At 32.5% G+C, this 26,743-nt stretch overlaps 2 protein-coding genes and 1 long non-coding RNA gene across 14 annotated transcripts; 1 reads left to right on the plus strand and 2 right to left on the minus strand.

Annotated features, from left to right (window-relative positions):
- Positions 1 to 7,178: 7,178 nt before the first annotated feature.
- Positions 7,179 to 10,204, minus strand: LOC126700002 (uncharacterized). The gene is made up of 4 exons (XR_007646967.1): positions 9,755 to 10,204; positions 9,474 to 9,633; positions 9,192 to 9,255; positions 7,179 to 8,479 (listed from the first exon to the last, which is right to left on the minus strand). It is a non-coding gene; the product is annotated as an uncharacterized LOC126700002 (long non-coding RNA).
- Positions 10,205 to 12,795: 2,591 nt separating this feature from the next.
- Positions 12,796 to 16,073, plus strand: LOC126698955 (pectinesterase 2-like). The gene is made up of 2 exons (XM_050396486.1): positions 12,796 to 13,845; positions 15,076 to 16,073. Exons 1-2 carry the CDS (start codon positions 12,966 to 12,968, stop codon positions 15,765 to 15,767), a joined length of 1,572 nt encoding a protein of 523 aa, XP_050252443.1. The 5' UTR covers positions 12,796 to 12,965; the 3' UTR covers positions 15,768 to 16,073.
- A 150-nt stretch (positions 16,074 to 16,223) lies between these two features.
- LOC126698952 (pentatricopeptide repeat-containing protein At5g62370) lies at positions 16,224 to 25,424 on the minus strand. Of its 12 annotated transcripts, XM_050396485.1 has the most exons (11): positions 25,277 to 25,424; positions 21,969 to 24,893; positions 21,717 to 21,820; positions 19,846 to 19,904; positions 18,943 to 19,022; positions 18,700 to 18,743; positions 18,487 to 18,581; positions 17,163 to 17,246; positions 16,864 to 16,978; positions 16,717 to 16,792; positions 16,224 to 16,548 (listed from the first exon to the last, which is right to left on the minus strand). In XM_050396485.1, the coding sequence occupies exon 2, from the start codon at positions 24,634 to 24,636 to the stop codon at positions 22,027 to 22,029; it is 2,610 nt and encodes an 869-aa protein (XP_050252442.1). In that variant the 5' UTR covers positions 24,637 to 24,893; positions 25,277 to 25,424; the 3' UTR covers positions 16,224 to 16,548; positions 16,717 to 16,792; positions 16,864 to 16,978; positions 17,163 to 17,246; positions 18,487 to 18,581; positions 18,700 to 18,743; positions 18,943 to 19,022; positions 19,846 to 19,904; positions 21,717 to 21,820; positions 21,969 to 22,026. The 12 variants fall into 12 exon arrangements, with proteins under 12 accessions (XP_050252442.1, XP_050252436.1, XP_050252430.1 ...); XM_050396479.1 differs by having other exon boundaries at positions 17,163 to 17,218; positions 21,969 to 25,424; XM_050396473.1 differs by having other exon boundaries at positions 21,969 to 25,424.
- Between the last annotated feature and the right edge of the window lie 1,319 nt (positions 25,425 to 26,743).

Genomic DNA, 26,743 nt, shown 5'->3' on the forward strand with positions numbered 1-26,743 from the left:
TCAAACATCTTTTTGAAACGACTTTCTTTTATATGTTAATGCATTTAATAACTGGTATGAATACATATCACAATCGCAAGACGATACGAGAAATTATAAAATCCACATGGTGGACAAGTGATGTGGTCCACCATTCCACTAAAAAGCTTCCACTTGTTTAAAATTGTTAATTAGAAAAAATTTTAAAACAGAAATTAATTACTGACTTAACAATTTTAAACAAGTGGAAGTTTTTTAATGGAATTGTGGACAAGTGATGTGGTCCACCAGAGGACTCTATAATTTCTCAGACGATACCAGAGAACTCTATATTTTCTTAGACGATACCTGCATATATAAAAGCAAGTTATATATGGTTGAAAAACTTTCGTTATCTCATGCAAATCTTGTAGATTAAGAAGAGGTTATACATTTGATTATTAGAACTTGATAGCATTTCAACTACTGCTTATGGCATCCTTAAAAAAAAAAAACAAATTTCATAAAAAATATTTGGTTTGATTGATAAGTTTTAGTAATTTTTATTGTAAGAAGCCTCTCAGGTCCACTTGTTAGTATCCAAACCAAAATTAACAAATTCTACTTTCATTGGTTAATATTAGTGTGTAGCCCCGTATATATGCACGAGTAAAATTTTAAAAAAAAATCACAATTATATAATTTAAATTACAACTTTTTTTGAGAAGAGGTTCAAATTCTACATGGTATTAGTTTACATTTTCTTTAAATCATGGTTTCTCATTATATACATGTGTGTGTGTGTGTCTATATATACATATATATAACATTTAATTGAATTTAGACTCTTCAGTTTTTGCACCTAATAATTCACTTGCAACAAAAATTAAAAAATTAGATGGTCATGTGGGGAAAATTAGACTTCAATTGAAATTCAATTTAGAAACTAATTAGTTTTAGACTTTTCGATTTTTACACTTAATAATTCACTTGGCAAAAAATTAAAAATTAGATGGGACACATAGACACATGGCGCAAAATTAAGAATCCAATTAAGATCTAATTGGATTTTCTTTGAGATTTGGCTATTAATATATACTAGCATGTAACCTATGCAAACATATAGATGTATTTAAAATTAAACACAATCTTTATTATAAAAATATAAATAATTAGTCAAATTATTATTAAAAAAAATAGCATGTAACAAATGCATTAATGCATACATGTAGATATATTTAAAATTAAACACATTTTTATCATAAAAATATAAATAATTAATCAATTGTTTTTAAATAAACGTAATTAGTCACATATTAAAATTCTAACCTAAATTTAATACGACTTATGATTTTTTTTTCTTCTAATTTTCAATAAGATAGAACGTGTAGTGATTTTTATTGTGTGATGATTTGTATTAAGTATATGTGATTTTTTTTTTTAATTTGATAGTTCATTAATATTAGATTCCTAGTATTTTGCACTCAATAACTCACTTGGCACAAAGATTAAAAAACTTAAATAGATAATTATGGTGTGGTCCCTACAAAAATTTAGACACATGGCACAAAATTGGATTTTAATTTCAAATTTTAATTGAAATTTCTTTGAGCATTACCTATTAATATATACTAGCCGATATCCCGCGTGATGCGTGGTGTATTTTGATAAATTTTGTAAGAAATTATTTATGATCTATTGATTTCATGAATAATTTTATTGTTAGTCACACTTAATCTGTTAAGTTTCTGCTAAAGTTAAATTCAAACTAAATACATTGGAGGGAAAATTCATCTAATTTACACAACCAAGAAATGTCACCAAATCACAGTTTACATTGTCACTTACAAACCTATTGGTTCTTAGGTGTCTTTCTTGTATGATTTATGTTCTATATATCAATTAGCTATAAAATCTTCTAGAATTTCATGATACAACAACAACAACAAAATAATGTCATAGTGATGCAATAATATCACAATTTAAACTGCAAATTTTAATTGAACTAAAAGCAACCAAAAACAGATCCTTACCAAGTATATGCATCATATGGGAAACCAAAAATATAAATTGGCACATAATTTGAAAAAATAAGTCTAAATACATTACAATGCTACATAAGTAAAAACGTATACATAGAATCTAAACTAAATATTTAAGACGAACATATTTTTTGAAAATTAACATACCTCTCAGAAAGAAAAACAAATATATTGCGAGAAAAATTATGGAAGTTTAATTTTTAAGTCTAATGGAAATGGGAATTTATATTAGACAAATAATATTTACCCAATTCATTGAATCCGACTCTTGCAATTCTGCATTAAAGTTAGTCTTATGCAGAAAATTGAAAAGTTTTCTTAATTCCTACATTTCCCATGACTTTTTTGATCCATCTATATCTATTCAAAGTATGTAAAGTTATAAATGTATACAAATTATTTGAATTTTATTAATACATTGAAATAAATGCATTTGCCATTACTTAATAATTTGACATAAATACTAAATTTAAATGAGGAGGAAGACTAAATATCATATAATGTACCACTTGGCAGAATCTCATACTTTCTCACATGAGGTCTCTGTTTATATATATATATATATATATATATATATGTATGTATGTATGTATATTGATAAAGTTATAAATGTATACAAATTCTTTGAATTTTATTAATACCTTGAAATAAATGCATTTGTCATTACTTAATAGTTTGACATAAATGCTAAATTTAGATGAAGTGAAAGACTAAATGAAAAGAATGTAATATAATGTGCCACTTGGCAAAATCTCATGCTTTCTTACATAAGGTCTCTGCATTTATATATATATATATATATATATATATATATATATATATTGATTTAAAATTTTAGATAAGATATGTGGCACAAAATTGGACTTCAATTGTAAATTCTAGAGAGAGAGAGAGAGAGAGAGAGAGAGAGAGAGAGAGAGAGAGAGAGAGAGAGAGAGAGAGAGAGAGAGAGAGAGAGCTTATAAATTTGAATTATTTTTATTTTCACAAAAAAATGGCCCATAAATATAAAATCATCCAAACTCTCTTTTCCTCTAATTTTATATATAGAGTTAATTATATGATTAATTTTTTTATTATTTATTTATACTGAACTCCTCTTTTTCTACACTGAATTAACTCACTTGACACAAAAATTAAAAAAAAATTAAATTAGATGAGACACGTGAAGCAAAATTAAACTATAATTGAAATCCAATTTTTATACCGAATTAACTCACTTGGCACAAAAATTTAAAAACTTAGACTAAATGGGACACGTAGTGCGAAATTAAACTCTAATTGAAATCCAATTTTTACACCCAATTAACTCACTTGGCTCAAAATTTTAAAATTTTAGATTAGATGAGACACATGATACAAAATTAGACTCTAATTAAATTCTAATTTGAAATTGAATTAGATTTTCTCTCAATTTTACCTATTAATATAAATATATATATATATATATAGAGAGAGAGAGAGAGAGACAGACAGACAGAGAGAGAGAGAGAGAGAGAGTAATATGTAACCCGTGCTTACACACAAGAATGATGAATTGTAGTAGTGCTATTGCTATTAACTTGGATTATATATAAAACATATAAGATATTAGTTCAATCAGGATATTTGGAGGTACTAAAATAGTTTTTTCTTGCAATTTTCATGATATTAGTTACGCTAAGTTTCTCATTACACTATTATTATGTATATAATTTTTAAAATCACTATTGATTATTACATATACAATATTAATTCACAATCAGTATCCATGAAATTCTACTAAATATAACAAAAAATAAAAAAATAAATTTGTCAAATAATATCTCCTAAATTGAATGGGGTAAGTGCATGAGATCGTTCAATTCAATTGCAATATGTTATGTTCTAGATCCTGGCATACAATATATCTAAATGGAAATATTATAAAAAAAATATGCTCATTAGTTCAGAGAAAAAATAACAATAAAAATCTAAACAATTTAATTTGTTTGAAAAGCTAACAAAAACAAAATTCAATTTTGAATCTAAATAAATTTTCTCTAAGGTTATGTTTGGATTGGGCTGAAAACCCACATCTGCGTCTGCGTTTTTCTCCTTTTTTTTTTCTTTTTTTTTTTCACGCGTTTGTAAGACTTGCGGCTACTGTTCATGCACTGTTCAATGAACAGTAGCCGTAAAGTTTGACTTTTCTCCTTTTTTTCAGCCAATCAGTGCACATCATGTACTGTTCACAGACCCACAAATTTCACTTTTCAGCAACTTTTTCATTAAAAATGGGTCCCACAGTACTATTCACACATTTAAAAATTATTTTACTACAGTGTTTTTCAGTTTTCAGTTTCAGTTTTCATCAGCTGTATCCAAACAGACCAGCATTGGTTTTATATACTATATGATTAGATTTTTTATGGCTTATTTATATTGAACTCCTTGTTTTTTACATTGAATTAAACTCACTTGGTACAAAAATTAAAAAACTTATATTAGATAAGACATTTGGTGCAAAATTAAACTCTAATTGAATTTCAATATGAAATCTAATTGGATTTTCTCTTTACTTTGCCTATTAATATATACTAGCTTGTAATCTCATGCATATGCATGGATATATTTAAAACATTCACATTAAGATACATAGTATAATAATCTTATATATATAAATTAAATATTATTGATAGTCATTCTTATATATTTTTTAACTCTTTAAAAAGTCTTGTAAGAATGTTATTAGGTAGAAAATGTAAATTGTCAATTTAAAAAAAAAAAATTATGTTCATTAATTTTAGATTCTTTGATTTTTGTACACAATAATTCACTTGAATGGATATTTATGATATGGTTCCACATTTGATTCAAAAATTAAGAAATAAAACTCTCTCTAAAAATAAATAATTTAGGATACATGGCGCAAAATTGGACTTCAATTGTAGAATCTAATTGGATTTTCTCTAAATTTTACCTATTAATATAAATAAATATATATATATATATATATATATATATAATTTTGTGCTAAATGAATTGTTTTTACTTATAATAAAAAGGCTCATAAATATAAAATCATTCAAACTCTCTCTTCCTCTAATTTTATATATAGTATTAGATATATGATTATGTTTTTTATGATTTATTTATATTGGACTTGTCATTTGCTACTCTAAATTAACTCATTTGGCATAAAAATTTAAAATTTTCGATTAGATGGAACACGTGCTGTAAAATTAAACTCTAATTGAAATCCAATTTTTACACTGAATTAACTAACTTGGTTCAAAATTTTAAATTTTTTTATTAGATAAGAAGCATGGCACAAAATTAGACTTTAATTGAATTCTAATTTAAAATCTAATTGGATTTTCTTTCAGCTTCACTTATTAATATATATATATATATATATAGATGACTTATAAACTTGAATTATTTTTAGTTCTACCAAAAAAAAAAAAGCCTCATAAATATAAAATCATTTAAAAATTATGTTTTTTTTTTTTATGGTTTACATATATTGGACTTCTCGTTTTTTACACGAAATTAACTCATTTGGTACAAAAATTAAAAAAAATTGTCGCAAAATTAAAGTCTAATTGAAATCCAATTTTTACATTGAATTAACTTCCTTGGCACAAAAATTTAAAAATTTAGATTAGATGGGACACGTGGCACAAAATTAGATTCTAATTGAATTCCAATTTGAAATCTAGTTGGATTTTCTCTCAATTTTATCTATTATTATATATATAGATATGTATAGACTAGTGTATAACTCGTGCATATACATGGTACAATTAAAAAAAAAATACAATTACACACATATATGAATTCAAATTATACTCTCTCTCTCTCTCTCTCTCTCTCTCTCTCTCTCTCTCTCTCTCTCTTATTTTTTTATTTTATTTTCTTTTGGATATACACATGAATTTACTCTTTCTTTCCTTTTAATTGAGTTCTTGATGATTTATTTATATTAGACTCTTCATCTTTTGCATCTCATCAACTGATCACCTAGAACAAAAAAAAAAAAAAAAAATTAAATAAGACACATGAGAGAAAATTAGACAACAATTGGAATTCAATTTAGAATCTAATTGAATTTTCTCTCAACTTTGATTATATATATATAGATTTTTCCTTCCCCCTCCATTTCTTCTCCATAAAGCAAAGTCTAAAACCCAAAACTTTAACTAGGTTCTCCTTCACAAATAGGGACGGCACAAGCTCTAGGCCACTTAACCCATTGCTTAGAGCCTAAAATACAAAAGCTCTAAAAATATTTGAGTTAACGATTGGTTTTACTTGTAAAAATTTTATAAAGAAAAAAAATTTTTAATCGGTGGGTTTGTATGTTAAAAATACTTAATATTCTCAAAAAAATTAGTGGGTTGTACGCTCTCTCCCTCTCTCGCTCATCCTCAAGAAGGCCCAATAATTGTGGTTAATGGAAATCCAACACAACCGATAAACAATTTCAACCAATAAAAAAATTGATATGAATATGTCATATCATTATTGACAATCAATTTATTCTAAATTCTAATAACTTAAGACTTCAATTTTTTTAAGTTAATCTTCCACATGGTTGATTGTCAATATTAGCCATCCAATCTTCCACATGACCATACATCAAATAATCTCTCTCTCTCTCTCTCTCTCTCTCTCTCTCTCTCTCTCTCTCTCTCTCTCTCTCTCTCTCTCTCTCTCATTATTAAAATTGAAATTTTAATTTTAATTCTCCTTCACTATGCATTACCTTACCCAAGATAAAATTTTCTTTAAAAAAAAAATCTACATTTATTCAATTTTATACCTAAAACAATATGCTTAATTTTTAATATAAAAAAAATCTTGAATTGGTTAGCATTAATTCATCACGCTACGTGTTGAATCCATCTCTCTATTTAAACAGGTTTAGATTGATGGATGATTCTATTATTAACTGAAGTGGTATTAATTTTTTGAACAAATTATTCTATTTTTCTCATCATCGTATTATTATATTGTATAGCATTTCTTTTACTTATAAATATTTTTTAACTAGTCGCTAACCCGCGCGATGCACGGGATTGTTTTAAATCAAATATATGTTAACATGTTCAGGTTTAAACATTTCTCTAATTTCAATTATTGAAAGCTAAATTGGCTCTAATATAAGATGAAAAGTGTAATTATGATGAAACTATCAAAATATTACACATAAAATCATTAAAAATGAGATAAATACAATATTATGAAGTACTATATTACAATAATCATAATGTGCTTTTACATTTGGTTTAATAAGTATTACAAAAGAACCTAAAATAGAATAAATATACAATTGTGCTTACATCTTCAAGCTTTTATCCAATACTTTTCAACAATCTATTTCCTCCCTTTCTTAGGCTCTTCTCTTTTCTCAACTTCTTCAAGCTACTTAATTTTCCGCCAAATTAGTATCAAGTATAACACCAAATTATACCAATTCATCAAAGATTTACAATGTATAACCAAACACTCTTAATGTCAATAAATTTCATAATAACCCCACCCCAACTATTGAATGATTAAAAAAGTTCGATATGTCTATAATCTTCATGAAAATAAGTATTACATTGGTTTTCATCATGAAATTCAGAAATAAATAACAAAATAGATTATTCACACACAAAAAGGTATTATCATTTTGTGAAACATGTTTAAATTGTACTATATGGTTTTATTCAAACATTAAAAATACAAAAGTCCCAAATCTAGATATTTATGGCATTTGTTTCAAGTTTATGCCAAACCAAAACTAAAGGCATGCCTGAGTGCAGTTCACAAAGGCTTTGTGGCTTGGTAGTGTTGTCAAAATTTGTGTAGTCTTCCAAAAAAAAAAAAAAAAAAAAAAAAATCCAAAATGGGAAAAAAAAAAAAAAGAGTCAAAATCTGTGTGGTCTTCCAAACTAAAAAAACAACCCTAAATAAATAAATAAGGAAACAGATAATATGTGAAAAAATGGGTATTTAATAATGAAAATTAAAAGGGTGTGAGTTAAAAGGGAAAAAACCTTGGGGGTGCCTACCATATTTGCCATTTATTTTTAAAAAGTCACAAATTCTGGCCAATAACAAATAAAAGTAGAAAACTTCTAAAAAATTCATTCCAGCATTGCACAATGTAGGGATGTGTGATTAAATAATGCATATATATTTGTATGCTTCAATAAGTTGCAAGGGTATCAAACAACAGTGATTTATGAACAACACTTGGTTGCATTCTAGCAACAGTAGTAGCAGTAGTATTAGCAGTTGTAGCACTGACAAACTATAAGTACACTACACATTCACACACCAGACATTTAAAACATTAAACACAAGGCACTACAGATGACACAACAGCCCACATATTTTGTATGAAAAATGCATCTATATGGAGAAAATGTCATTTGATAATTTACCTATTTTTAACTTCCAAACTGTGCATTGGAAGATGGAAAATAGGTAATACAGCTGCTTGTGGAGACCTCCACTTTGCATTCCTACCTCATAGCAACAGAGAAAATGAAATTAGCAAAATTAGCAAAACATAGTTATTGGCAAGAAGACTTCGCCCCTTTCTCAAGTTTCATGCCAGCACTTGTTAGCATTAGAGTTCAGCAAAGGGACAACCCTCCATACAAATATAAATCAATCTATAAAGATCAATTATATGTCTAAAAGACTAAGTAAAAAAGTTTCAAACCAAGAGAAATTAATTGCAAAAATATTTGCAATATATCAAATGTACATAAGACTATGCAGCTAAGCAGAAATTGTATTTCATTTGATTCTCAAAACAAAACCTTAACACAGCTGCCATTCTAGCTCCCCAACCACACCCCCCCCCCCCCCAAAACCCAGAAAAATAAGCAGTTGAAGGCTCAGTTGTAGCAGGAGTCACAGTAGTAGTCATCAGAGAGTCAAATTTCTCAGATTTCCCCAGCACAATTTCAATAAAAGAAAGAGATCAGAAATAATCATAATTTTTTAAAGCAAATTTAACAAACTGAACCAAGATACCCAAATGCACACCACCCCTTCCCCCAAAGAAAAAGAAAAAACCACCTTGGCCTTTTGAACACCATGACCCTTGTTCTCGTCTTTCATGCCAACAGTAGATGTCAAAACTTTTGTTCAATTCCGTAATCAAAAATCATCACTATTATCATGTACATGAAATTATTATTAGCATTGGGACAATGGGATTCTTACTCTTCTCAGTAGCCCGTCCATTGTTCTTCAAAAATCTCAAAGATTGTGACAACTGTAGCAATTGCTGTAATAAAATAAAATATGTGAAGAATTTTAGCAAGTATGATAATTCTTAACCCAAAAAAGAACATACAAAATTGAAATATATAATCAACCCATAGTTGATTATATATAGCACAAGAAAATCAGATTCAATTAAATTTTGTGTTTTCTTTATTTTCCCTCAATTATTCAACAAATGAAAAAAAAAAAAAAAAAAAAAAAAAAAACAAACGGACTTACAGTCATTGGAACTTGGGTTGTTGCTCTCCCCCACTCCACCCTCTACCCAAAAGAGAAGTCCAAAAACATGCTACCAAATTGGTCAGTTCTGATTCAACCATCTGATGCAATCTGCCTAGTTTTGATGGCTGTAGTTAGCGCTCAAAGGTGGAGGATGAACCTAAAAAAAAACGCAAATAAATCTATAGATTAAAACCTAGACCACATAACAGACTTCAGAAACAATAAAGCACAGGCAAGAGCCTCATAATATATCTTTAACGCATGCTTTTGGAACCCACCGTGATATTTTGGTGATCTGACTTCACTGAATTTCCGAGTTGCAGTTCACGATACTTTGGGCCAGGTTTAAGACCAAGAGACATAGCTTTGGCTGGGTCAAATTTCCCCTTAATCTCAGGCAATTCACAGACATATATAACAGACATATCACCAGGCTTCATTATAGACCTTGTTTTTCCATTTGGATCCATTCTCTCATCTAGACCCCTTTCTGAAGGATTCTGCGTGACAGGTTCTTCATTCAAGTGTGGATTGATTTTCAGTGTTAGGTTTTGGGGAAGGAGAGAGTAGAGAAATAGAGAAGAGAGAGGAAGGTAGGGGTCTGCTGTCTGCGTTTTGAGGAAAAAGAAGGCATTGATTTTCAGTGTTAGGTTTTGGGGAAGGAGAGAGTAGAGAAATAGAGAAGAGAGAGGAAGGTAGGGGTCTGCTGTCTGCGTTTTGAGGAAAAAGAAGGCTGGTTTTGTATTTATCGGGTTTTGGAAAAGATTTTTTTGCTTTTTTTTTTTTTTTTTTCAGAAATTTTTTTTTAATATATATATTTTAAAATTGTGCTGACGTGGAAAATTGTGGGAGCGGCTGAGGCTTCGATTTTATATATATATATAGATTATAAATATCTACGAGAAAATGTCAATCTTCTTCTCAAAAAAAGAAATATCAATCTATATATGAAAAACTTTAAGAGAGAGAGAGAGATACAAATTAATTGAATTCTCAAACATGATCACTTAATAATTTTACTACTAGTAATATAAAAAAATATAACAGAATATTTAGAAAAAAAAAAATCTTATGAATAAGAAATTCATAAAAATAGTGTTAGAAAATAATGAAAATGAAAATAATTACAATGATGTTCAAAACATAAATTATAATAATTTGTAATTATATACTAAACTCTTTCAAAAAAGCATGTTTCACTTACAGAATTTTATTGATATTACTTGTTATAGTTATTTTTGAAAAATGAAGTATTTCCAAATTAAAAATAATAAAATCCTACTTAACTTTGATTTTGTCAGAAAAGAATAGTAATTTTGCATCCCAAAATGGAATTTAAAAAGAGGTGTTAACAAAACTTAATTAATTTGTAATTTTGCATCTCAAAAAGTACAGAAGAATGAATTTGAAATATAAAAAATATATATATATAATAAAAATATATATAATATAGAAAATAGAAAATAGAAATTTAAAATTAAATTAAATAATATTTAAATATTAAAAATACCTCACTTAAGTTAAAATTCATATTTTAGGTCTCAAACATTCTCTTTATAACTTGGGAAGGCCTTCATCCAAATTAAACCAAAGAATCTATATATAAAAAATTCATTTGGTGAACAAGAAACGACTAAGGAAAATCTTATCAGGGTTAAAGATATGGGGGAATTCCAGGCACAACTTTAGCACTACGAACATTAATGCCCAGCTAATGATCTCTTGGTGCTACATTTCAAATTTCAATATATATGTGCTTTAATATTTATTATTTTCTTAAGAATCTTTCTTGTTTTGCATATGGGTTGTCCTTTCTGTAAGGTCAAATATATTGGTACTTCTTGTACATAATTCGGATAATTTTTTTAACAAAAAGTTGAAGAATATAGCATGGTACCTCACATGTCATTCAAACTCATTGAGTATTACTAGCTAGAAAGGAGGAATTTGCGGTTCACAAATCATTAATTAGTGTTCCTTTTTAGACTTGTAATATTTTTGTCAATGATCTCTCAAATTATAAGAACCTTCCCTACGGACCTCTCTAGATCTGGTCATAAACATCGAGCTTGAAATAATTAATTGGAAGCTACAAAGAAATAAGCTATAGTTGACATACCTGAATCAATAAGAATTGTGGCTAAATTAACAAACAAAAAAAAAAATTTGTGGCTGGGTAATCTTCTTCGATATAATAATTAAAGGATAAGAGTGCAACATTCTGTAATACAATCGAATAAACAACACGTTTTGGGACAGCCTTGGAATTGTCCAAAGTCAACAACATGTTATAGTGTTAGATTTTAGACAACTGGTACACTAGCCGTCCTTCTAATAGGTACATCACTGGCATACATAAGGACATGGTTTTCCTTGTCCAAGTGGAGCATGGAAGTTCAATGAATTAAATTCAAAAAAAAAAAAAAAAAGGAAGTTCAATGAATTATGAGTCATACCTTTGAGTCTTTGACAAGTACATGGTAAATAGATTTATGATTGAGTGGTACATTTATTTTTAATTAGGGTATGTTCTTTACATAGAAATTTTGGATGGAAATTGATTTCCGGTTAGGTTTTTTTTTTTTTTTTTTTTTTTTTTTTTTTTTAGAAACAAATCAACCTGAATAACATTAACAAGCTGGTAAGATTTTCCAGTGAGTTTGAAATAGTATTCTCTTGTATCATGGTTTTATAAGAAGGGTAATCCATAATTGTTCTGTTACTTTGTTGATATGTACTCCTTAATTCTTATATATAATATCCATAATTTCACATAAAATATCAATGTTTATTTTATTAATGTCTATATTCAAAACTTCTTAATTCTTATGTATAATATTCATAATTTCACACAGAATATTGGTGTTTTTTTTTTATTAATATGTCTATATTCAAAATGTGAAATGAATAATGTGGACAAACAATAAACAATAAAGAGGGAAGGTTGAAAAAAAGTGTCCTCCTAGTAACATTATTACATGGGAAATCCTTGCAACCCTCAGTCGAAATAAAGTTTCTTCATATATAAACTATTAAACTTCGTTATACAATTATGACTTGACATTAGATTCTGACTTTTTTTAGCAAAACTACGCTAGATATGTATTTGATGGTGACATGCCTACAAGTCCATATCATGTTCTCTCTGGTTAATTAATTACGTTAACGATATTAAATATTATAAAACTCAACAATGATGAGGTATAATGGTTGAAAACTAAACTGGATCAGTTGGCCAAGCATCATAGGGCACGCTCGTGAAACTCATCCAAAGACGATTGATAATTTGATATGGTCAAGAAACTATGTAAGTTTCTTTTTTCTTTTTCTTTTTTAATTGCATTTCTAATTGAGTTTTCTGTCACTCTTTAGCATGTTCAAACCCAGCCAACCTGGCTCCATCAATCCTCATTCCCCTATATATACATACCCTAACAAAGCCTTAGATATATCACTATATTCTTCAAACCCAATATTCTTGAAACATCAATGGCAAAACCTCTTTTGTTATTAGTGCTATCCTTAATCTTCCTTTCCTTCCTCTCACCCACTCTATCAAGTACCATCTCCAATGACATAGATTGGTGGTGCAACAAAACCCCACATCCTAAAATTTGCAAACACTACTACATGACCCATAATCCAAAGGTCACAAATAGTACACCAAAAGTAAAGTCTGAGTTCAAGAAAACCATTGTCCAAATAGCCTTAGAGGAGTCCCTTAAAGCTAAAACTCACAACAAGTGGCTTGGCTTTAAATGTAGAAACAAGAAGGAAAAGGCTGTATGGAATGATTGCATGCAACTCTTTGAAGAAACCATAACCCTACTCAACCAAACCCTAGTCTCTACCACCAAATGCACCAACTATGACATGCAAACTTGGCTTAGCACTGCTCTTACGAACCTAGAAACCTGCAAAGCCGGCTTTGTTGAGCTAAATGTTTCAAACAATGTCTTGCCCCTCATGTCCAACAATGTTTCTGACCTTATAAGCAACTTTTTGGCTATCAACAAAAATGACTCAGTGACCCCAGACACAGAAAGGTACAAAGATGGGTTTCCAAGTTGGGTTTCGGGTGGTGATAGGAAGCTATTACAATCTTCTACAATAGCTGCAAACCTTGTGGTGGCACAAGATGGGTCAGGGAATTATAAAACTATTACTGAGGCTTTGAATGCAGCGGCTAAGAGAAGTGGGAGTGGGAGGTTTGTGATATATGTGAAAAGTGGGGTTTACAAGGAGAACCTTAATATTGGGAGTAAATTGAAGAATGTTATGCTGGTTGGTGATGGGCTAAGGTGGACCATTGTTACTGGTAGCAAGAGCGTTGGAGGAGGGTCCACAACTTTCAACTCTGCAACTGCTGGTAAGGGATTTGATCTCTCTCTCTCTCTCTCTCTCTCTCTCTCAAATATTAACGTGAAGATAATGTTAAAAGGCCCTTCTAATGTAATTATAAAATACTTACAAACTAACATGACAAGTTAAGTGATTAATGATAAAAGTTTTGTGGCTCTTTGACAAAATCTATTCTCTCTCATTGAGAGAATCTAAAATCAAAGACTCCATTCTTCATTTATTGTAAGAAAAAATAATACTTTGCATTTTTTATATATACATTTTAGGTGAGGAGAGGGGATTCAAATCTTGAATATTTTCATTAAAATCACTAAAATATATCATTTGACTTAAAAGTTATTAAAAAAAATAAACTAATGTACATGGTTAGGGTCACATTAATAATGCATTAAATATTTTTTAGTTTCGTGTTTAAAAATTGGCATATTAGCTTGTAAAGTATATGTAGTAAAATATATAATACCCTCAAACCAAAACTGGATGGCCAAAATTATAACCTCCTTAAACAAATGATGCAATTCGTAATTTTTATTCATTTTTAAATAAAAAATAATGTTTCCCTCAAAAAAAAAAATTTTTAAAAATGTTCGTTAAAAGAGCTAGTACGGTAGGTATCCCTAATAATCTTCCCAAACAGTTTTATCTTTTTTTTCTTTTCTTTTTTTTGTTGCTGAGAATGGTTTTATCTTTATGGATCTAAGAAATGAGTGTCGAAGTATATATATTGGTTAATGTTTAGCTTTTATTGCAATAAACTAATTTTTATTTTTTTTAGGGAATCAAGCAACTTTCAGTTAAAATGATATTTGTTTAACAACTTTGTTACTTCCCAATAGAATTGGACCTGCTAAATTCCTTCTTTAGCCTGTGTTTATTACTCCATATTCTATCTTTATATAAAACCATATAGCACAGTCACTGTAAAGAGAGAGAGAGAGAGAGAGAGCATGCACCATGACATTGTCACTATTTCCTTTTAATTACAATTTACAAATGGCAATGTTTACAAAATGTCAAAAGAGAAGAATAATCAAAGAAGTAGATGTACCTTCTTTCGAATTCTTAGTATTAACGACAAATTACAATATTTAGAAAATGTCAAAACAGAAAAATAATTAAGAAGTTGATACTTGATACATACACTCGTTATGCTATTGCAATACTAATATATTATGTCTTGGAAATGTCATTTGCCTTATAATTTTGTCACTAATACTTAATATTTTATTACAATCAGCTGTGACTGGCCAAGGTTTCATTGCTCGTGGCATCACATTTCGTAACACTGCTGGTCCATCAAACCATCAGGCTGTGGCACTAAGATCAGGTGCCGACCTCTCTGTCTTTTACCGGTGTGGCTTTGAAGGGTACCAAGACACCCTCTATGTGCACTCACAGAGACAATTCTACAAAGAATGCTACATCTATGGCACAGTAGATTTCATATTTGGAAATGCCGCAGTTGTTTTCCAGAACTGCATGATTTATGCAAGGAAACCAATTATCGGGCAAAAAAACACGGTTACAGCTCAAGGTAGAACCGATTCTAATCAAAACACAGGGATTTCAATCCATGATTCGCGTGTTATGGCAGCATCAGACCTTATACCAGTGCTAAGCTCAGTGAAAACATACTTGGGTCGACCATGGAAAGAGTATTCAAGAACTGTTTACCTACAAACTTATCTTGACACTTTGGTGGATCCAACAGGGTGGTTGGAATGGAATGGCAATTTTGCATTGAGTACTCTGTATTATGGAGAGTACAAGAACATTGGCCCCCGCTCTTCGACTAGTCAGAGAGTGAAGTGGGGTGGTTATCATGTTATAACAAGTGCAGGTGTAGCATCACAGTTCACTGTTGAGAATTTTATTGGTGGGAAGTCATGGTTGCCTGCAACTGGTGTGCCATTTGTTGCTGGCCTCTGATTTCTTCGACTAGTCAGAGAGTGAGGTGGTGTAGTTTTCATGTTATAACAAGTGCAAGTGTAGTATTACAGTAAAGAAATTTATTGGTGGGAAGTCATGGTTGCCTGCAACTGGTGTGCCATTTGTTGCCGGCCTCTGACAATCACATCTAACGTCAATTTTGCGTTGTTATTGCGATTTGTTTGGTGATTATTGTTTGATTCTTTGTGATTGCAAATACCATCATTGGTAAAATGAAATTCGATAGAGTTTCTTTGTTATTTCTATCAGAATAAATATGAATAAAATTCTTTTCCCTTATGATTCTTCAAGACTTCAACTACTCAGATTTGTTTTTCATGATAAACGATTCAGTGCATCCAATATGTAACACATTCCTCTCATATAAAGCTACCCACATTCTATACTCCGGGTGTACAAAAATACTTTCTTGTTTCTCAATAAGTAATGATACAAAAAAAAAAAGGCCCATGGGATAAATCCATGACAAATTTATTGCATCATCTTACAGATTTATTACATTATCTTACATTTATTGAGATGTAGCACATTCCAGTAGTTAAACAAATATCTACATAGCAGTATTGATGCATTTTTAATTAGGAAATAACCAACTCCCTTTGGGTTCGGAAACCAGGAGTTAGACACAAACCAATCAAAGTCTTCGGACCAAGGGACATGGAGTCACAGCCTGGCCATTAAAACAGCTTTAGCTTCCCCAATTAGTTCTTCTCAAGGGAATAGGGCTATCCATTAGACCAATTTCACCATCTATGATGCACTACAGAAGAAGAAAAAAAAGAAAAAGAAAAAAGACTTTTAGCCTCAACATAAAAACCTTCCCGTAAATAGTGTGATATATATTGTTATTTTCACATAGAAGTCCTCAGATCCATTGATAAAACACATTCATAGAAGGAATATAAGGGGCTGAGTGTTATGGGTATACCGCTACTTTAAGTCTTTAACTTGATTCTCCAGATGTCATTAGTCTCCATTGCATTATTTATGTTTATGAGGCCTGCCTATATATATGCAGAACTAAATTTCAAAACATAAGCTTAACAATTTATCAAAACTAGATATTTGTATATACCTGATACAATAGTTCACCGAGAGCTGTAAGTTGTTCATCTGAAGTTGCCATTTACGTAGTCATATAAGACTTAAAGAGTTCCTAAGCAATCTTTTGCCATTTATAAATTTTATATCTGCAACACAATTGTTATGAACTGTAAAGCCGAATCTCAGGAATTGTAAATCTACTTAAAAAAAAAAAAGTATATATCCCCTAGCAAATCAGTTATTGCACATGAATTTACTAATGCAAGTTCATTTTGTAAACCATCATATAAAATGAAACTTCAAAGAAGTGAAAGTTCGTATAACCCCCACCTCCCTCTCATTGATGTAAAACTGCTCATTGTAGCAGGAATCCCGAGGATCATCTCCTGATTGTATTAAGAAACCGTAAGTTGGCTGCACAAAACAATTAAATGGTTAAAATTAACTAAAAGCAAGAGGCTATGGTATCAATAACCTGGCTGCACAAGATGTGTTTGTAATTTACCAACAAAAACATGGTTTTCAGAATCCTAAAACTTTAGGAGTTGCGGTATTTCTTGCATACATGATATATATCAAAAAATTGACAATCATGATGTGTAAACTTGGCATACTTATTCACACAACTAACATGCTTCAAGAAATGAAGTTTCAATAGCAATGAAAACAGAAACAAAATTGTGAATAATTAAAATCTATTTCAATGAAATGAAGAGTGGATTTTTTATACACAACACAACAGAGCCCTGTTCCAACCAATTGGGACTGCCCACATGAAACCAAAACCAATTTCATTATTGACTATGCCATACTTTCACTCAATGAAAATTTAACTTAAAAAGTGACATCCGTTTTTCACTCAATGCAGCCCTCCTTTCTGTAATCAACATGGTATTTTTTGCTGAATAAGCTACAGGTACCTTGTTTAAACATAAAACCCCCAGTTCAGCATAGGTATAGGTGGTAGGACTAATATAATGCCAATAACATAGCATGGTCATCACCTTCCCAGCATCCAAGATTATGACTACTACATTAATATATGGTTTGGATTGCTGATGCTACAACTGAAACTGAGCCACAAATGCTGCAGCATGCCAAGTTTAGTAATTTGCAAGTCTCCCAAAGTGGCTTTGGGCCTAAAATAAACCAAATTTCCATTAGGCTATGAGGCCTCATGCAGATTAATCTGGCCTGGACTCTCCAAAATAAGCACCCAGATGCCTGTGCAGCCTTACTGAATGTCGTAACCCGCTCTTGTCCTCCCACTGAAGTTTCACCACTCTACTCTCAACCCAACAGGTCTCCACATGGGTCATTTCATGCAATTGAAACCCTCCAAGGCTATCACAAGTTGAGATCTGAGTTATATTAATAGCTCAGATCCCTTGGCTGCTTTGATCTCATTTAGTCCATCTAAGGTAAACAAAATTCAAGTAAATAATCTTTCAACAAATGGCTCATTTATAGGCCAAGGTATCACTTCCATTATTTCAAACCCTGTAACAAGAGTCTGATTCTCCCTATGATTACTAATAGCACTGTTTTTTTTTTTTTTTTTTTGGGGGTTGTTTGGATTTCTAAAGAAACCAAAACTTCAATTCATATTCACCAAATTCCTTATATTAGAATTGCTCAGTCCTTGAAAACTTACCTTTTCTTTAACACAACACCTCCACCATTGTCTTTGTAGAGAAGCAACTGGGGTGAATCTAGCTCTCAGACAAGCTTCACTTCATTGTTTGAAGACTGAGGAAAAAAAGAACTTTAAATATGAAAATTATTTTCTTTGGTTATTGTGCATACATATATGCTCTTTACACATTCAAAATTACAAAATTTATAAACGAATGGCTCTTGACTGAACCTGCAATTCACTTTCCAAAAACTCACACTCAGCCCCCCAACTACCTGCAAACCAATGCTAATTATGTTATTTAAGCAATTAGGAGGATCAAATAGTTCCATGTGCTTCTCTCAGGGTCACAAGGCCCTCAATGGTTTACAAGAGCACTACATGAAAACCATACCCTTTCTGAAAATTAAGAGTCATTAACATTAGTTATACCATACATTAAAGAGGCAAGCTATCATACAGTCCTCTGCTTACCAGCAACGACATCAAATTCTATGTTTATGAATTGCCTCAATATCTGAGAACCGTCTCACTTTGAGCAAGGACTTTCTTTCCTGTACTCATTTGATAGCAAAAAATATCATTTGGAGAAAAAAAAAAAAAAAAAAAGGAAGATACAAGTAATAAGAACGACACGTATAAAGAAGTCTTGGCTCCCTTAGTCAATGCGCATTTAGGAAAATGCTCATGTTTTATTGACTGCGTTCACAAAAAGGCAAAATCTAAAACTGGTATGAGTTTCTAATCATGTGCATATACCACATCCATGATAAAATTCTTCCATGCAAGGCTGCTATGCAATTAAGTCATTTGGTCTATATGCTTTCATTCTTTTTTTTTTTTTTGATAAGTAACAAAGTCTAGATGTTTCATTCTTGTCAAAGATAACAAAAGCCAAACAAATCAGTGACATGAACCCTGCCCTAGTGCAATGAATATTATGTGCAACACAAGATCTGAAATGAAAGGAAGTTATATGCCTAAAACTTGTAGGAATGATCTTAGGCTTAATGCTTCTGAAATGGGACATGTAATAAGGTTTTCGTCAGATTTTGTGTGCCAGGTCAAATCAGAGTCACACAACTATAATTTCTCTTTGTTACCTATATTTCAGTACTTAACCTCACATAAAGCATATTGTGCTACTTAACTTAAACCAGCCATTCAATATTGTAGGAAGGTTAGCAACTGGGACTTCATGTGGTTCCCTTTAACCAGTAACTTATGATGTTCATGATCATAACAACCTCCACAGTCACCTATGCATACCCTTAGCAAGCACAATAGATAGTCATTTTCAATGTACACAGAAACATGCCACTATAAAGAGAACAACAGTGGAAGAAAATAAATAAATCAAACGTGAGTGGCGGTTACCCCATCAATGACTCCAATTATAGTTTCTCCATTTTCATCTGGACTTCCACCAGGCCCAACTGTTTCAGAGTAAAATCATATAAGTGCAAATAATGGATAGCTAAACCAATTCATCCATTGTGTGCTTAACAGTGTCAATTGAAAAAAGCCAGAAGCATTACTCTATTGTTTACCAGAGATCATTCTTTTCAATTACTGGATCCAAGTACATCCAACATACTATAAATCTAACTAGTGTGATGATAAGCCATAAACTCAGAATCAAGAAATTAACTAATAAATTGGTTTGACTTGTATTTCCATAGTCACATGAAAATCAATACCTAAACCAACTGATCTCACTCTTGGAATACCCATATACCTTGACCACCCAATCAAGCACAATCAGAACTAAACCACAACCCACAATTGAATATTATATAATAAAGAATAATATGTTGAGCAAAGCAAAACTAGATTATGAGAGCATGTATATTTAAAGCAATTCTGCCTTCAATTAATTTAAGAAAATCAGATTCAAGTTCTATCTGCTTTATCAACATTAAGTAAGAGGCTGAGAAATCAGTAGACTCTGATCAGATCTATTGAATCAATAAATGCCCTAAGCTTCTTAATGCAAATAAATATTGAGATGAATATTCAATAGAATCAATACCGTACTGTTAGCCATTGGTTTGGGAAGATTTTTGTAGATATATTTCGTATGAGGTGGGTATGGAAAATAGGGTGCAGTTTTAGCTAGATTGTTGGTGTGGAGATCAATCTCTTAAGGAGGCTTTCCCGGTCTTGCATGAAATTGTTATGGATCAGGAGGCTTCGGTGGAGTCTTTATTGGCATGGCATCAAAGGGAGGGGATGACAAGTTGGGATGTGCGGTTCTATTGAGCTTTGAATATTTGAGAATTGGATGCAGTGGTGGCTTTTAAGGCTTTTACTCACATCTTGGAGACCCATATTCCTTTTGATGAGGTTGGAGACCAGATGAGGTGGAAGTTGAGGATGAATGGGGAGTTTGGGATTTGGTCTTTTTATTGTGGGTTGAGGGCGTCATCCTTTGTTATCTTCCCTTGGAAAGCAATTTGGGGTTTAAGGTTCCCAAAAGAGTTTCCTGTTTTTTTGGACAGTGGCATGGGGGAAAGATTCTCACAACTGATAATTTAAAGAGGAGAAGATTTTATCTAGCGGATTGGTGTTGCATGTGCAGTTGTGATAGGGAATTAGTGGACCATCTTTTTCTTTGTTGTGGGGAGGCTCGCTGGTTGTGGAATTTTGTTTTTAAATCCTTAAGGGGTTGCACGGGTGATTCCTAAGAGAGCGAAGGATCTTTTTCTTGGGTGGAGGAATTGGTTGGGGAAGCATTCTTCCGAGATTTGGAATTTGACACCACTGTGTTTGATGTGGTGTATTTGGAGGGAGAGGAACAGGCGTACCTTTGAGGATATGGAATGCTTGAGGGAGCAACTTCTTGTCTTTTATAGGGACTTTGTTTGATTGGTCACGGGTTTGGGGACTCACATCTTGTGAGTCCCTCCCAATATTTTTAGATTCCCTTTCTTCTTGTACATAGCTTTATGTCTCTTTTGTATTTTTGTGGCTACCTCATGTTTTTTTTTCCATGTCATAGTCTTTTTTAATGATATCTTAACTTACCTATTAAAAAGAATTTATGCCAAAAATGGAAACAAAAATTCCACAGGGTTTCCTTTAACAAACACATATTTAAAAGTGAATATTGCTTAAGATTTGGAAAATCAACAGAAACGATATTCCTTCAACAACAAAGTAAATATCATTTTGAAACTCTCTCTCTCATCAGTTTCATTTGCATATCTTCTAGGAAAGTAGCAGGGCACATCAGAATTGAAAATTACCTGATTCTTGTCAGCTGCATGCAAATGACCTCATTGGCAAAGATTGGAGTTCACGATCTCCACCATTCCTGCATAAATCACTTTGTTTTTCGTAGGCATCATTCCTGCATACAAACACACAATTCCCAAGTCAAATAATTATAAATTGTACATTTGAACTTTGAGGTGAAAGGGGGGATGGTTTGGGAGCTAGAATGTAGAGACAATTGAAGAGATGCATATTTGGCACAACAAAATTTCCTTATCACCAACCTCTAAATGTGTTGCACGGCATCAGGCAATAACTTTTACTTTGCACAAGGATATGCCTTCAACAACATAATGCTAGATTACCTTCACTTCCCTCATTGCATGTTTTCAAATAAAACCTCTTTGTTGAATGTTTTGGAGTTATCCCTCTCTGAAGCATCATATCAGATACCATACGAGCTTCAAGAAAATTATTATTCTCACATAATTTGCAAAACAACCAGTTGTGATTAAACTGCTTAGGTTTATAATTTTGAGCAAGCATTTCTTCAAATATCTTGAAGGCAGGAACACTCATATCACTTGCACAAAAACAGCTGAGTAAACATTCATAAGAAAACCGATTTGGGAAAACCCCCCTCTTACGCATTGCATATGAGAGTGATAAGGCATCAAGTAGTCTCCCAGCCTTACAAAGGCCTTTCAGTAAAGTGTTATACGCAATTCTGTCTGGAGCAAAACCATCTGCATTCATCTTATTGAACAATCCTATTGCACCGTTAATATCACCAGATCGAATATGCCCATCAATGAGAATGGTGTAAGTCACCTCATTGGGATGTACACCCTCTCTTTGCATCTTTTCAAAATGATCATAGGCATCCCACATCTGCTCTGCCCTACAAAATCCAGAGATTATACCATTGTATAAGTACAAGTTTGGCATAAACTCAATGTCTTTAAACTTCTGCATCAGCTTCAAAGCAAAGCATTTCGTCTCCTCGGGAGTATCAGCAGAAATTCTTAAAATCTTCTTCATTGGCATAAGAGTTTTCTGATGGAGTAAATGGAACAACATTTCTCTTTCCCTTTCAGACTTTTTATTTATAACGCACAATTCCTTCTTAATACTAGAGATATTTCTACTAACACCACTGACAAGTGAGATATACATGATGAGATCGGTGTCAATCTGGTTTCTGTCCATCAAATCAACTAACCTAAAGGCAAATTCGAACTGACCCTTCTTCAAGAAAAGACTGATAAGCGAGGTATATAGCACACTATTTGGCTGAAGACCATCTCCCAACATCCTATCAAGGTATATGCATCCCTTATAAGTCATATTTTTCTTCACCAACCCACTTATAAGTGCAGTGTAGGAATAAGAACTTGGCTGAATGGAATTCTCTAACATTATATCAAACAACTGGTGGGCTTCAATAGCTCTTCCATTCTTCGAGTAGCCATTAATCATTGTCACATAGACAACCTCGTCAGGATCCACACCAGACTCGAGCATCATCTTAAACATTTCTTCTGCTTCAAAGATTCTTTTCTCTCTGCTTAGACAACCAATAATAGTGTCATATATAGCAACATTAGGTCTAAGTCCCCTCTCACCCATTTGGTCCAGAATATTGAAGGCTGACACCAGATCACCCCGTTTACAGTGTTCATTTACCATTATCAAATAAGTTGCTTGATTTGGGACCACACCTCGATCTTGCATAAGGTCAAGTAGGTACTTGGCATCCTCAAAAAGGCCCTTCTGACATAGACACCTGATCAAAGAGTTATAAGTAAAAAGCAAAGGCATGCATCCAACTCTCACAATTTTATCCATGTAAAGCAAGGCATCATTTGGCCTTCCTTCTCCACACAAGGCACTGACAACAACACCGAATGCTACATTAGCCAAATTAAAGTTACATCTCACAATTCCATCAAGCAGGATCTCAATTTCACGCTCCAAGTCCCCATTAGAGTTTACACTAGCAGAGGATGAGAGCATAGAAGGGTCAAAACCACACCCATTCTTGGCAATTGCCTGCAGAATCAGATGAGCAAGGTCAAGCCTCTGCCCCTCTGGATACTTCTTCATAAGGACAAAAAACAGCACATGATCAGGAACAACCCCCCTTACCAGCATGCTTTTGAACAAATTATAAACTTCCATTAGCCTATTCTCCTTGTAAAGTGCATTGAATAAAACCGTGTAACAATGGACATTAGGAGCTAAGTTGCAACTAACCATGTTGTTCAAAAGCATCAAAGCACAATCAACTTTCCCTTCCCTGCAGTACTTACTGATAAAAAGGTGATTAGTTACCGCATCAGGTTGGATTCCCCACCCTGCCATCTGTTTGTAAACCAGCCACCCCTTATCAAACAAGCCCAATTTCAAAAACCCATGAATCAATGTATTATATGTGTAATTATCTGGCTCACAATCTGTCTTCAGCATTCTCAAGAAAACCCGCATTGCCATCTTCATTTTCTTATCCTTGCTATATTGATTAATCAAAGAAGTATACATCACCCTATCTATATAAAGACCCTGAGACTCCATTTCTCTGAATAGTGACTCTGCCTCTACGACCAGCCCTCTCTTACAAAGACTGTAAAATATTGATTTATATAGATGGAGTGTAGGTGGATAACCATGTCCACAGCGCATTACATCAAACAATTCAAGAGCTTCATCCATATACCCCTTATAGCATAACCCATAAATCAATTTATTAAAACACAAAATATCAGGAGTAGCTCCAGCCTCATTAACTCTAACTAAATAATCAAATGCTTCTAAAATTCTATCTTGAGCATAAAGCCCCCAAATCATTGCATTACAAGCAGCTTTGCAAGGAATTCCACCTATCTCAAGCAGCCTATCAAATTGAGCTCCTGCCTCCTCTACTTTATCTAACTTACACAAACAAATAACCATAGAATTCAAAATCGATAAATCAGGATCAATACCTCTACCAACAATGTTGTCGCGAAAAAGTGCCTCAGCCAATTGGGGCTGACCCGAAAACACTAGTTTCCTAATGAGTTCGCCATAGCTACCCAAATCAAGGTCTAAGCCACGTAAAGCAGCAAAATCAACAACCGAAAAAGCATCAGAAACCGACGAAGAACGTGTTATTATTCGCCGAACCACTTGCTGCGCCGACGATAACAAGCCCCGTTGAATGAGCTGCTCTGCCAATGAGAGACACAGAGATTTGTGGTCATTGGCAATAGGTGAAACAAAAGCATTTGTAGGCTCTATTGGCAAAGAACAAGTTGTAATTGCTCTTCTAGTCCTGAAGAAATAGTAATAACAATAAGAACCAGGCCTTTTCTTAATCATTTTCAATCACTCTTATCTGATTACAAGAAAATGAAGGGTTTTAGAGACAAAATTTAGCATTTTGAGACCGACCCAAGCGCCAAAATACCTTAAATCTACGAATAAAAGCACAAACGATACCAACCCAAGCGATAAAGTTGAGAAGATTCACAGACCCAGAAGCAAGAAAGACCAATACTACTGGAGAAGAGAAGTTGTAGTTTTTCAAAGGCAAAGCAAAATTGAGACTAACCCAAGTGAGGAATCGAACCCAGGTAGCAAGAATGAAGCAGAAACAAGTAGTGGGGTAATAGAAGATGACACTTGAATATTGATAGGATGAACGGACTAAAACCCTTCCTCTTTGTTTGTGTGTATTTTATTGTTTGGTTTTTAAACTGATAAACCCCAAGTTCGTTTGCTGAACCGGAATGGGTTTGAGTTTTATCCTTTTTAGGGTTTTAGTATTTTTTAAAAAATTATTAATTGAAATTATTTACCCTACAGCATAAGCATCTATTCTATACTACTAATAAGATTATTCCTCCATTTCGTCTTCAATATTTAACATACCAAAACATCCTCATACAAATTTTAAAATAACATACCCTATAGTTTAATTTTTGACAAAAACACAATTTTAGTCCTTATATTTTGGAGTTACAATTAATTTGGTCCTTATATTTTGTTAGCAGTTAATTTGGTCTCTGCTATTTTCAAGTCAAAATTAATTTGGTTTCTACTGTTAGATGACTAATGGAATCTGCTTAAGTAGCAGACGGAATGCACACGTGGCATAAATTAAATTAAAATATAAATAGTCTTTCCACGTCAGCCTTTCCACATCAACTTCCTCTACTATTAATCCCTCATGACTCTCACATGACCCACTTATCATCAACACTAGGGCTGTCTAGACCCGACCGAAGCCCGAAACCTGGCCAAACCGCCCGATGCCGACCCGATTCTGACCCAAACCGAAGGTCCAGTCGGTCAGCAGCAGGTTTCCGTTTTCAAGAACCGACACCGGCGAGTCGAGTGGCAAGTTTGCTTCTCCAAAACCCGAGCAACCCAAACCTAACCAGAGCCATATAAAAAATCTAGCCAAATCTACAAAAACAAGCCAAATCTAGCTGTGATGCCCCAATTTAATTGATTGTGTGATGTGTGTGGGTGTGTGATGAGTCCCACATCGAGTATTTACTGAGTTAAACTGGGTTTTATTAACAATTGCATTTTTCCTTGGGTTGTTACATATGGTATCAGAACCGACCCAGTAACCCCGTGTGGGCTCGAAGACACTACCCCACAAGTGGGCCCTAACGAGGACGTTAGGGATTTAAGTGGGGGAGATTGTGATACCCTAATTTGATTGATTGTGTGATGTGTGTGGGTGTGTGATGAGTCCCACATCGGGTATTTACTAGGTAGATTTGGGCTTTATTAACAACTACAAGGAGTCTTAATTGTGACTAATCCTTTTAAGGTATAGCGCAGATGTGGCTAGCACTTTTCCTTGGGTCGTTCCACTAGCGAAATCTCAACCAAATCTGACTAGATCTAGTGGGATTTAGCCAGATCCGGCCAAATTCCAGCAAATTTTAGCAAAAAAATGTAGATTCCAGCCAAAAAATGCAAATTCTGATGATAAAATGTAGGTTCCAACGATAAAATGCAAATTTCAGCTACTTTTTCCAAATTCCAGCGACATTTTTTGCAA

The sequence above is a fragment of the Quercus robur genome, chromosome 9 (assembly GCF_932294415.1).
Source record: "Quercus robur chromosome 9, dhQueRobu3.1, whole genome shotgun sequence".
Taxonomy (NCBI): domain Eukaryota; kingdom Viridiplantae; phylum Streptophyta; class Magnoliopsida; order Fagales; family Fagaceae; genus Quercus; species Quercus robur.